The following is a 12,558-nucleotide window of genomic DNA, read 5'->3' on the forward strand; positions in this document are numbered from 1 at the left end:
AGGCCCCCCCTGCTTTCTGCCTCAGTCCAACCAGTGTCATTCCAGCTCTGAAAAGAATTGTAAGTAAAACGCCAGAAGCAATTCCTAACTTAAATTGCACACAGCTCCGAGTAGGTGCCCAGTCTGTGTGCACTCCTGGCCCACTTGTCCCTAGCGCTCACCTTGGTTACTGGGGCGAGCATCACAGCACTGGGCTCCAGGGCTCCTGTCCACGTCAGGCAGACCCTTCGGCTCACTGCCGCGTCACCACAAGGAGGTGACAGGACAAACGGTGACATCACTCACCTGCTAATCCCTTTCTGTGTAACCCGTCTCGCCCGGGTTCCGGTGCCTGAGGCAGTCCGGCCCAGCGTTCTGACTGAACCCCGAGTCTCAGACTCCACCAGGCTCCACCGCGACTCGTGTCCCCTGCTCGCACCCACACCACCCTGCTCGCACCACCTGTCCCTTCGGTCGCCTTCCTGACCCGTCGTCTGGACGGTCACTCCCGCTCCCGCCGCCGAGCCGCCGGATCCCCGCTGTCACTCAGGCTAACCGCTCCCGGCTGGGCCCCGTCCCTCCCGGAAGCTGGCCGGGGCTTCCGGAGCGGGGGGGGGGGGGGGTGCTCCCAGGGCGGAGGGGCCGCGTCGGCGTCCACGTGCCTAAGAGCTGCGGGGCGGGGCGCTGCCCGGGCTCTCCGCGCGCCCCGCGGTCACGTGCGCCCTCATTGTGGGGTGAGCAGGGCCCCGCCCCCAGACGTGCCCTCTCCGCTGACGTAGCCCCGCCCGCGCTCCCGTGACCTCCCGCGGGCTCCCTCGGCACGAGGTTCCATCGCGCGCTCACGGGGCCGCCCGCAGCCCGGCCCAGGGCTAGTGGCCCCGCCCCGCGCACGCGGCCGCCCGCGGGCTCCGCGGAGGCTCCGCCCCTGGTCACGTGTCGCCCGCGGCGTGCCCGCCCCTCGCCCGTGCGCGGGCTCTCCGGGCCACCGTAGAGGGCGTCGGGCGGCCGCGGGGACGGAAGCCGGGAGGCGCTGCCGACCGCGCCTGCGACAGCGTCAGTCTCTGCGCGGAGCGCCGGCCAATGGCGGCGTCGGCGGCGATGGCGGAGCAGGAGGGCGCCCGCAACGGCGCCCGCAATCGCGGCGGCGTCCAGCGCGTGGAGGGCAAGCTGCGCGCCAGCGTGGAGAAGGGCGACTACTACGAGGCGCACCAGATGTACCGGACCCTCTTCTTCAGGTGGGCGCGGGGCGCCCTGCCCATTGGCCCGCGCCGCGGCGCCCCGCGCCCCCATTGGCCCGCGCCGCTGTCTGTCGGCGAGGCCCGAGCGGGGGCGGCGGGCGGCGGGCTTCGGACTGCTCGGCCTGCGCGGCCTGCGCGGCCTGGGCCCAGGCCCCGGTCCCCTTTCCTTTCCTTTCCTTCCCTTTCCGGAGCCGGCTCTCTTGTCCTCAGCCTCGGCCTCCCCTTCCCTTGCCTGCTTCCCCCAGGCCTCCTTCCTCGGCCTCCTCCTCCCCAGCCCTCCTCTTCCTGCCTGGACTCCCCGATCCCCAGCCTCACCCTTCCAGACCTCCTCTTCTGCTGGCCTCTCCTCCCCCTGGCCACCTCCTTTTCCTACCAGCTTCTTCCCGCCTGGCCTTTTTTTTCCCCTCACCATCCACTTTAGCACTCCTTTCACGGCTTTCTCCCCTGGCCTCCTTTTACTTCGGGTCCTGGTCTTAGAGCTGTGTCTCTGGGTCACGCTGATTCTGTGGCCGGTGACTGCCGCTGAAGGCAGCGCGAGTAGAGGCCGTCGACCTGTCTGCGTCGCCCACCGCCTGTTGGCTGCGCCTGCGCACGGGGGCCAGGGGCATCCGGGCCTGGACTGGGTTAACCTTGATTTCCTCAGTGCAAGACCTGGGCCACTTAGGTCTGTCTGGGCCGTGGAACTGGCCTCTGCACCACGGAGGCTCCTTCCATCTTAGTAGACTGTGTGCGCAAGGCAGGGTCTTTAGAGGAAGCCATTTGTGCACTGCATGGGCTGGTAGCATTGCTCACCACCATCACCCGGTGTTCCATGCACAATGGAAACTTACCTGCTGCCTATCGCAGTCACCAGGTCCCAATCAGGACATTGCTGTTTGGGACAGCTGCTGCGCTCAGTTACAAAACTCTGACCTGTTCTCAAGGACTTGGTAGGTGCCAGCCTACATAGGTGAGGCCCAGCATCGTTGTGTTCAAAGACCTCCTGTTTGTCTCTTCAGACCTGCTCTGGAGCCCTGGGGTTAGAGGTGCTGATGTAGGCTTAGGCAAAATTAGCTTCTGTTGGATCTCAAATGACCTGTAGGGCAATGTGGTTCCAGAATTTCTGGGTTCTAATCCCTACACTATAAATACAAACCAGCTCGGTCATGTCTGGTTTTGTCATTGTATTCTGAATCACTTTCTTGTTTGGAAATCTAGTTGACTAGTGTAAGAAGAGAGGGGCTAACCGTTTTGTTACAAACTGTTCGGTGTCCTCTCTAGCAGAAGCCGGTCCTCAGTCCAGGAGGTGGGGGCGGGGGAGGCAGTACTTGGATTTGAATCCAGAGGTTTTCATTTGCTGGGCAGGTGCTCTACACCAAGCACACATCCATCCCTTTTTGCTTTAGTGATTTTTTTTTTTTTCTTTTCGGGTAGAGAGCTGGTGTTGAGCTGCAGTTTCAGTTGAGCTGGGGTTTCAGGTGTGTGCCACTATGCCCAGTTTGTTTGTTGATTTGGAGTCCTCGCTATCACTTTGTCCGAGCTAGCCTCAAACCACAATCCTTCCTATCTCCACATCCTGAATAACTAGGATTGCATGTACCTAGCTGCCATGGTTGGTCTTTAATGTGAGTGTAGCTGTCACTGGATAGGTGGCCTGGATTGTGATAGCCCTGAAAATCTAACTGGAAAAAATGAACTGAGGGTATCAGGGACCATGTAACCATAGCAGCACCCCTGTCACTGGCCAGTGTCAGTCTGCCCCGCCCCCCCCCCCCCCAATGGCACCAGAGGCAGTAAAGATTTGCCCAGTAAAATCACTGGGCAAATGGCTGGGCGCTGGTGGCTCACACCTGTAATCCTAGCTACTCAGGAGGCTGAGATTTGAGGAGCACAGTTCAAAGTCAGCCCAGGAAGGATAGTCCGTGAGACTCTTATCTCCAATTAACCACCAGAAAACCAGAAGTGGCGCTGTGGCTCAATTGGTAGAGTGCTAGCAGGGACAGCGCCCAAGCCCAGAGTTCAAGCCCTACAACCAACCAAAAAAAAAAAAAAAAAATCACTGGGCAAGTGTGAGTCCTTGTTCCAGCCCTCCCATGACTGGGTGCTTGCTTGTCAATTTTGTGTTTCAGTAAGTCTGTCAGTCTGAAGTGTTGTTCAGGGTGAGCTGAGCATTCCCAAGGTGCCAACTGAGAGATCCACACCCTTGCTGTGTCCTGGGCAAGCAGGCTGTGGTTATCACCAGGGGTCCCCTGGGCAAGTTCCAGAGCCTCAGGAGTCACCTCCCCCTGTTACCCCAAGGCCCCAGTGGTCACGGAGAACGGTCTGTCCTTCCAGGCAGTTCAGGCAGAACTCACTTTTCAGAATCTATCAAAACATGCTGGTTAGCACACTTACACATAAGTATTGATGTAGATATTCTGTTCTGTGGACTCAGACCCAAATTCCCCAGAGGAAAGTTGCTCCTCTGCCCAGGGAGCAACCTAGTCAGGCTCCTCTGTGCTCCTGGATTGTGGAAGGGTGTGGCCACAGCACATACTTTTCTCTGTCTCTGTTGACTAATTGCTCTGAGGTACTGCCTGTGTGGGTCATTTTTAGTGCTGTGTGTTATTCCACCATGAATGGCTCACCATGATGTTTTAGAATGGGGCATTCAAGGGTGTGTGCTACAGATGTTGGCTGTGATCCTGGTATACCTGGTCACCTTGGAATTCTCTGGTTTCTGTCTCAGCCATGGTCGGACATCTGTCTGCTCAAAGACGGGAGTCAGTTTTGTAGGCCTGGGGACAGTGGGTTCCTAGAGAAGTCAGATACTCCATGGCTCTTAGGACAGCTTTGCCAGAGTGGCCCTGGCCGCCATACTGGCTGTAACATTTGCAGGGTGGCTTTAGCAGCTCAATGTGGTCCAGAGCACCTGCAGCGCATAAGGTGGGCGTCCCACACAGCTCTTCCTGACCCTTGTATGGATGGCGGCTTCTGGCATAGGACCTTGTTTTATTAAGGTTTGTAACCTTCTTAGACAGCATCCAGTTTGTGTCCTCTACATGCTGTGGCCCTATGCCTGGGTGGTGGCAGCCTCCACGGCTGTGGAGCGTTTGCATCCTCAGACACTAGAGGTGGGCCTTGGTGTCACCCGTGGACTGAGAGTGTTGGGGCCTAGTGGGCCAGCTTTGAGTGGTCAAGGCCAGCAGTGAGATTGTGTGCTGAATGAGAGCGAGGCTAAAAGCCCTTGCCACGCGCCTCACTGTGTGGGAAGGACCTGCCGTCCTTGGCCCATGTGACCGCGGGTCTCTTCTGCCGTGGGCTTAGTCAGAGCAGTCCCTCCATTCCTCAAGTTCCTAGCATTGAGCCAAGCTGCCCAGCCAAGGAATGGGGTCCCCAGGCCTGTGCCCATCCCCATTGTGCTTCTCCGAAGGAAGGAGCTGTTCTCCTCCCATGGACTTCGGGAGCTTCTCTCTTGCTATGTGTCATTCCAGAATACCCAGCAGGGTCAGGCCCGAGTGCAGAGCAGCTGCCAGTGCATCAGCCTGTGTGGCCCCCAGTGCAGACCACCCTCGAGAGGAGTACAGGGAGCCAGGTGCTGGTAGTACATGCCTGTAATCCTGACTACTCAGGAGGCTGAGGTCAGGATTGCAGTGCAAAGCCAGCCTGGGCAGTAAAGTCCACGAGACTCTCATCTCCAGTTAACCATGAGAGAGAAAGAGAAAATAGTACAGAGTTGGGCATTAGTGGCTCACGCCTGTAATACTAACCACCTAGGAGGCTGAGACCTGAGGATTGCAATTCAAAGCCAACCTGGTCAGAAAAATCTGTTAGATTATCTCTCCAATTAACCACCAAAAAGCTGGAAGTGGATGGCTGGGAATGTGGCTTAGTGGTAGAGTGCTGGAAGTGGTGCTGTGGCTCAAGTGGTAGAGTGCTAGCTTAGAGCTGAAGAGCTAGGGACAGCACCCAGGCCCTGAGTTCTAGCCCCATGACCGACAAAGAAGCTCAGAGACAGTGCCCAGGCCCTGAATTCAAGCCCCAAGACTGGCCAAAAAAAAGTGGGGGAGGGAGAGTGGAGCTGTGGCTCAAGTGGTAGAGTGTTAGACTTGAGTTAAAAAGGTGACAGTACCCTAGGCCCTGAGTTCCAAGTCCCAAGAAGAAAAGTGGTGCTGAGGCGCTACAGCCTGCAGCTGTCTGTGTCTTCCTTGGAGATAGGCTGTTGCCACTGCCCAGCTGTGCGGCAGGCACTCAGGGCCAGTGTGCTGTGGGTGCTTCAGGGCCTGGAGGCCTGAGCCGGCGTGTCTTCCCTGTCTCACCAAGTCATCCACATGGATGGTTTTCCATGGTTGATTTTCTTTTTTGCCAGTCCTGGGGCTTGAACTCAGAGCCTGGGCACTGTCCCAGAGCTGCTTTTTCAAGGCTAGCACTCTTGAGCCACAGTGCCACCTCTGGCTTTTTGTGTTTATGTGGTATTGAGGATTTGAACCCAGGGTTTCATGTATGCAAGGCAAGCACCCTACCACTAAGCCACATTCCCAGCCCCACGGTTGGTTTTCTTTACCCATAGCCTGTCTGAGGGTGCTGTGCTGGGCGACAGAGCTCACTGGCGACCATGTCTTCTGTCTGCATGAGGCCAGGCAATGAGGATGCAGCTCTGGAGGACGCCTTGTAGGGGCAGCCTTGTGCTGCGCTGCCACATTCATTGCTGTCCTTGTCCCGGGTCCCCACCCTGGAGCTTACATCCCTCATCCACTTCATGTAGACTGGCCCTTCTCGGATGGATGGCCCCATGACTCCTGTTTGTTAGGGGTAGCTTAGCCTCGGTTCTTGAGGGTCAGCACAAAGCCTGCCCTCAAGCACCCTCTGCAGTCCAGGGCATGGCATGCTGGCCTGGCCTCACGAACCCCTCTTTGCAGATACATGTCTCAGAGCAAGCATGCGGAGGCCCGGGAGCTCATGTACTCAGGAGCACTGCTTTTCTTCAGTCACGGCCAGGTAAGGCTCTGCTCCCACCTGCTCCCATACGGTTCCAGGCAGGAAAGGAAATGGGAATGGTTGAAGAGAGGTGGGTGGAAGTGCAGGGGCCAGAGGGTCCCTGTGCATCGGCTGTGGAGACTTGGTTCTCAAGGTGTCATCATGGGCCCTTGGCGGCCAGGCCTACGGCACTGGCTGTGGGACTGGATACTGCATGTGATGTTGGTGTTATTTGCTCCAAGTCCGGAGTGGTCAGTGGCCCTGTGCTACTCTGTGCAGTGCAGAGATGACGTTCTTCATGGCGCTCCTAGGCTGCTGACTGCGGGGCCACTGCCAGTGTTCTCTGTTCTGCTCCTGCCACTTCATTTCTAATCAAGTTCATTTGCACATTTTGTAGCAAAACAGTGCAGCAGACTTATCCATGCTGGTGTTGGAGTCCCTGGAGAAGGCAGAAGTGGATGTAGCTGACGAGTTGCTGGGTGAGGAGTCCTCACTGTGTGTGCCGCACGTGGGGCCTCTGCCAGGGCTCCAGAGCTAGGAGAGTGGGTGGCTAGACTCTGGGTGCAGTGGGACTGGCACCGGAGGTGACACCTGTTGGGCATCCCGGCCCACAGGGTGAGTGCCCAGAGCAGAGCCCTGCCCAGCCACCTGCTGGATGAGGCTCTGGTGACCTGCTGCCTGGCACCTGGCTGCCCATCCAAACTCCCATGCCAGGGCTGGCTGCGAGGGCAGAAAGGTGTCAGTGTTTCCTGGACACTCTGGCACACAGCGCTGGATCGGCAGTGGAGAGACCAACCAGAGGGTGACTCTGAACAGCCCCGAGCCCCTGGGACACAGATACACCCAAGTGGCTTCATGCTTTTCTTTAGCGGTTACATGTGGTTGAGTGGCTCGTGTTCGTGGTGTGGGTGCCACGGGGAGCCTTCCCTGGATGAGCTGTGTCTGTGGTATTTCCAGAAAGTCTGGCGAGGGTGTTCAGTTTGATGGACCCCAATTCTCCAGAGCGAGCAGCCTTTGTGTCCAGAGCCCTGAAGTGGTCCAGTGGGGGTTCCGGGAAACTGGGCCACCCTCGGCTCCATCAGCTGCTGGCCCTGACCCTATGGAAAGGTAAGCCTGGGGGCGTGGGGCGTGGGGTTGCAGGTGACATAGGCACCTGGCCTTGCTGGCTGCCTGGCCTCTGCCAGCGCTGTGGCCCCATCCCCGCCCCTCGTGTTTCTCTCTCCTCGTTAAGTGGTTGTGAACTAGTGGAGCCTGCATGGTTGGGTTGTGACTACCCTGGGCTCCCACTGAATCTGAATTTACATCTGAGTCCACCGTGACTGGAGCAATCCGCTGCCCTGGGGTTTGGGGCTCTGCCTCCTGTGCTTGAGGAGTTTGGGTTGGGCCTGGTGGGGGTAGGATGCTGACTTTCCTCCCAGTGGGCATTGCTGTGCGCATGCGCAGCTATACCTGGGGGGGGGGAGCTTCCTAAAGAGAGACCATGCTAGGAGGTGTGCAGGGTCAAGGGTCATGGGGCACACTGTGAGCCCCAGGAATCGGAAGGTGTGGGTAGGAATGGGCATGGGCCTGCATGGTGGCAAGGCTTAGGCAATAGACTCTGTGCTCTGACAGGCAGTCTACCTGGTCCCCTCAGCCTTCCCTCAGCCAGCTGTCGGTGACAGTGACGGCCATGGGTAGCACCTGCGCTGTGGGACAAGGTCTTGCACTCTGATTTCACCCCAAGCCTCCCTGTGGGTGGGATCAGCCAGCTCTCAGTGATTCAAAGGGCATTCCGAGAGGGGGACACAATGCGCCCTGTTTCCTCCCTGTGCTCTGCCTGCTGTCGCTGCCCCCTCTGCAGCCCCCTTCTCCCTGAGCAGGGTCTGTCCACAGAGCTGTCTCCCCTAGAGGCCCCCATCCCCTCTCCTGCTGGGAGCAGGGTGCCACCTGCCACAGGCTCCTGGGGAGCATGGGAATGGGAGAGGCTGAGCCCCAGGACATGGCTGCTGTGTAGATGCTCACGGCCCTCACCAGAAGGCTGACAGTGCACAGGCTGCTTGGCCCCTCTGGCTACCCAGCATCCTCCTGGCTTCCCTGAGCCATGAGGCTGTGCAGGCCCCTCACCAATTCAGCTCCATCACTGCGCAGTGATGGGAGGAGGGCTCAGGCTGGTCTCTGCTGCTATCCTGAGATGCAGGGCACTGTCTGGAGAGCAGTTGAGGGTTTGTTCAGGTGGGGTGGGGTTCCTACACTGCAAGCACTTATGAACATTATGCGGTCTGCACACACACGTTTGCATGCATGTGAGTATCTGGCGTGTACAAGCACCATAGAGGCAGGGCACCTTTGTGTCTGGGTGAACTTGTCTGCGCAGCTGTCAGGCATTTGGCCATTGAGTGCAAGGATTTGGTGGCAGGCCTGGCCAGAGCAGTTGATAGCTCAGCCCTGGGGCCCAGTTGGGACAGGCAGGGGGCTGGAAGTGGGGTGCTCCTAGAGGCTGTCTGCAGTCCCCCCCCTTTGCCTCTGCAGAGCAGAACTACTGCGAGTCTCGATTCCACTTCCTGCACTCTACGGACGGCGAGGGCTGTGCCAACATGCTGGTGGAGTACTCCACGGCCCGCGGCTTCCGCAGTGAGGTGGACATGTTCGTGGCGCAGGCAGTGCTACAGTAGGTACTCGGGAGGCCATGGGCTCCTGGTGCCCACACCTTGCCACGCCGCAGGCAGGAGCTCAGGCTCATGGGCCACCTTTTAGGGGTGTCCACCAGGACCCCCAGTGCACCCCCACTGTGAATTTACAGTGGGATTTGTTGCTAGCCTCTAGGTTTTATTTTGTATGCCAGTATTAGAGCTTGGGCTCAGGGTCTGGGCACTGTCCCTTAGCTTTTCCACTCAAGGCTAGTGCTCTTCTACTTGAGCTGCACCTTCTCTTCTGATTATTCCGGTGGTTAATGGAGATAAAACTTTCACAGATTTTGCTGCCTGGGCTGGCTTCAGTCTCAGTCCCCTGAGTAGGATTACAGGCAATGAGCCTGTGGCACCCAGCTCTAACTTCTGATTTTATTTATATTTTTTGCCAATCCTGGGGCTTGAACTCAGAGCCTGGGCACTGTCCCTGAGCTTCTTTTGCTCAAGGCTAGTGCTCTTATCACTTGGACCACTGGCTTTTTGTGTTTATGTGGTACTGAGGAATGGAACCCAGGGCTTCATGCATGCTAGGCAAGCACTCTACCACTAAGCCACCTTCTCAGCCCCATAACCCCTGACTTTAAAGATGAGAAGTTGTTTAACCCCCGAGGCTCTGCAGCCTGGCTGGGTCATGTGTGCACTCTTCTTTCTGGGCTGGGCAGCAACTCCCAGCAAAAGCCAGGGCTACCCAGTGTCCAGCACAATGTCCAGCAAGGCACCGGGGGCTTCAGGCACATGTGCAGACACAGGTGGAGAAAAAAGAGGCCCACAGCTTCTTCCATGTGGCCAGCACCTCCTTCCCGAGGGTCACTGTCCACCCATGAGTCACAGAGGGCTGCAATGTTGCCAGCTGTCCCCAGGGTCCCTGTGGTCCCCTGTGACCCCAGGCCCACAGAGGCCCAGGGCTATCCTGGCCACGGGGTACTCCAGAAGCCCATCTCCCTCACACCTCCACCCATGGGGACTTCTCACCCACAGGTTTCTCTGTTTGAAAAACAAAAGCAGCGCGTTGGTGGTCTTCACTACGTACACACAGAAGCACCCATCCATCGAGGACGGGCCGCCCTTCGTCCAGCCCCTGCTCAACTTCATCTGGTTTCTGCTGCTGGCTGTGGATGGGTGAGTCCTGCATCGGTCCGCCCATGGGTTGGGAGGTGGGTTGGTGAACTGTGTCCCCTCTGAGACCGTGGCCGCCTATCATTGCAGCGGCAAGCTAACCGTGTTCACGGTGCTGTGCGAGCAGTACCAGCCCTCCCTCCGTAGGGACCCAATGTACAATGAGGTAAGGCCCTGCTGTGGCATGACCTGGGCCTGGCCCACGCGATGTGGGGCGGGGGGTGGGGGGGAGCGGGGTAGGGAGCAGCCTCTGACCCAGGCTCTGTCTCCTGCAGTACCTCGACAGGATAGGACAGCTCTTCTTCGGGGTGCCGCCCAAGCAGACGTCCTCCTACGGAGGCTTGCTCGGTGAGCTCGTGTGCACCCTGCGCCCTCCCCTGCCCACCTCTTCCTCCTCTCTGTAGGGAGCCCAGGCGTTCCCCACTCGGGGCAAGGCCGCTCAGCCTCCGTGTAGAAGCGGCTCAGAAGCCTGCAGGTTTTGGGGACGGGACAGTGCTGAGCTTGCACCTTGGGTCTTTGTGCTTCCTAGGCCCTTTTCCATTTGAGCCACTCTTCCAGCCTGACTTGGTTTAAATGTTCTTTCTTTCTCCCTCCTTCCCTCTCCCCCCACCCCCACCAGACCCCCGATTTCATTTTGAATAGTGGCTCTCATGCATTGCATGCAGAGCACCCCACTGCTGGGTCTCCTGGAGGGGCAGGCAGCCCCTTGACCCTGACAGGCATGCCTGGCTGCTTCCGAGTTAGAGTGGCTCCCACTTGTGCCATACGCTGTGCCCTGCTCATGTGGGGCTCCCATAGGCTGCCATTGGCTGTGCCCGCTGCACGTGACTTTTAGGCATAGAGTTTGCCTGTACATTGTAGCAGTCCTGGTGACACACACGCACACATGTGTGCTAGATAGTGCGTCTGGGGTGGTTCTGAGCTCGGTCACATCAGGAGTCATGGTGCACCTGCTAGGTGGCATCTGAGGTCCATGTGGGTAGTCATGTGACATCTGCCCCTTCCATGGAGTCCTGTGTGGCTGCACCTCTCCCCTCTTGTGTCCGCTCTTCCCAGCCGTGCCACAGCCTGGCCAGGTCCAGCTGCAGCCTTGTGATGGAGAGCCAGGACATGGCATGGCCCTGGGGCAGGGAGTAGGGGTCCCTTGCCAGCTGCTGCATGCTAACCTCTATCCTACATGACCTCTGTCCATACAGGCAACCTACTCAGCAGCCTCATGGGCTCCTCGGAGCAGGAGGAAGGGGAGGAGAGCCAGGATGACAGCAGCCCCATCGAGCTGGACTGAGCTGCCGGGCCTGCGTTGAGACGCCCACGGCCGGCACCGCCGGGACAGTTTTCTGTGCTAGGCCCAGACGCAGGCCCTTTGTCCGCCCGCATTGCGCGGGCGCCACCGTGTGGAGCCTGTCCCTATTTATGTATGGTGGCTGAGGGCTGTGTGGCCTGCCTGCCGCCATGTGGCCAGGACCGAGAGTGAGGGCCGGGCTCCTGCGGGCCACTCGCGTCCTTTCAGATCACCCACAATAAAGCGCAGAGCTTGCTGCGACACCCCGCTGCCGTCCTGTCTCTGGTTCCTTGGGGAGGGCTGCGGGGTGACACGGCAGCCTGGCACCAGGGACTGGATAAGGTGGACCCCATTTGCCCGACATCCACTCACTGGTGTCCAGTGCGGCTTAGTGCACCAGAGGAGCCATGGCCACTGGCAGAGGCAGCCGGGGCCCCTGGCTCCGCACACAGTGGGTTTTTGTGTATCTTGTCACCCATGGTCTGTTCACAATCATGGTTCTTTCCCATCTCCGCTGAGCACGAGGGCCCTGTGGCCTTGGGCTCCCCAGGGTGGTGGCAGCAGCCGGATGCCCGCCAGTCCTGTGATGCGACGCTGCGATGCACACAGGCCCTACCGGCCGCCCTGGCGACGCCCCGCCCAGCCTCGCCCCTGCAGCCCACTTCTCAAGGTACTGAGACGCCGTCCTTCATGATGCAGTATTTATTTTTATTGGGTGATTTCTTTGGCCTACTATTTTAGGATTTTACCAAATAACCAGGAATGAGCAGATCTGCCCTCTGTCACTGATAATATCCCATGGTACTAGAACTATAAAGGGAAACACTTTATTTTTTCACAATTAAAATGAGAGTTGTGGGTGAGTCCAGCGGGCGGGCGTGCTTTACTGTAAACGCAACTCACGAAGGCTGTCAGATGGTGACTGAATAAATCCTTTGTACCGGGCTCTGCACGGCTCCTTTCTCAATCAGTCTCAGGCTGGGGGGGGGGGGCACCTGGGGGGAGGGGTCTGCCACTTGGCCCTGCTCCATCCTATGGAGCCTTGGGGGCTTGTGCACCTCCAGAGGAGGCGAGTCCTGCATGTTTTCCTGGGTGGACCCAGTGGCTGATGTTGGGGGGTCAGGATCCCCTTGTTGGGCTTATTAGACACGAATGTGTCTGGGTACCCGGGGCTCAGCCACTGGGTGGCAGCTGCAGGAAGAGACCCACCCAGGGTCCTGGGCCCAGGCTGTGGGAATGAATACCTGCTCAGACAGCACACTTTGATGTGTTGGAGTATATTTGGGCACGTTTTGTTAGTATGTGGTGTTTTCTGAAGATTAGCACTAGGTGAACAGAAAAG

At 58.5% G+C, this 12,558-nt stretch overlaps 1 protein-coding gene across 2 annotated transcripts; it reads left to right on the forward strand.

Annotated features, from left to right (window-relative positions):
• Positions 1-895: 895 nt before the first annotated feature.
• Get4 (guided entry of tail-anchored proteins factor 4) lies at positions 896-12,161 on the forward strand. Of its 2 annotated transcripts, none has more exons than XM_070033387.1 (9): positions 896-1,214; positions 6,095-6,173; positions 6,550-6,631; positions 7,110-7,259; positions 8,661-8,799; positions 9,797-9,937; positions 10,025-10,100; positions 10,210-10,282; positions 11,131-12,161. In XM_070033387.1, exons 1-9 carry the CDS (start codon positions 1,060-1,062, stop codon positions 11,217-11,219), a joined length of 984 nt encoding a protein of 327 aa, XP_069889488.1. In that variant the 5' UTR covers positions 896-1,059; the 3' UTR covers positions 11,220-12,161. The 2 variants fall into 2 exon arrangements, with proteins under 2 accessions (XP_069889488.1, XP_069889489.1); XM_070033388.1 differs by lacking the exon at positions 896-1,214 and adding an exon at positions 1,393-2,146.
• The last annotated feature ends 397 nt before the right edge of the window (positions 12,162-12,558 follow it).

The sequence above is a fragment of the Dipodomys merriami genome, unplaced genomic scaffold (assembly GCF_024711535.1).
Source record: "Dipodomys merriami isolate MVZ:Mamm:240054 unplaced genomic scaffold, mDipMer1.0.p SCAF_22, whole genome shotgun sequence".
NCBI classification, from domain to species: domain Eukaryota; kingdom Metazoa; phylum Chordata; class Mammalia; order Rodentia; family Heteromyidae; genus Dipodomys; species Dipodomys merriami.

Coding starts and splice junctions, on each gene's coding strand:
- Get4 (XM_070033387.1), top strand. CDS start 1,060: ATGGCGGCGTCGGCGGCGATGGCGGAGCAGGAGGGCGCCCGCAACGGC. Junction 1,215..6,094: donor TACCGGACCCTCTTCTTCAG/GTGGGCGCGGGG, acceptor CCCTCTTTGCAG/ATACATGTCTCAGAGCAAGC. Junction 10,101..10,209: donor GGGACCCAATGTACAATGAG/GTAAGGCCCTGC, acceptor TGTCTCCTGCAG/TACCTCGACAGGATAGGACA.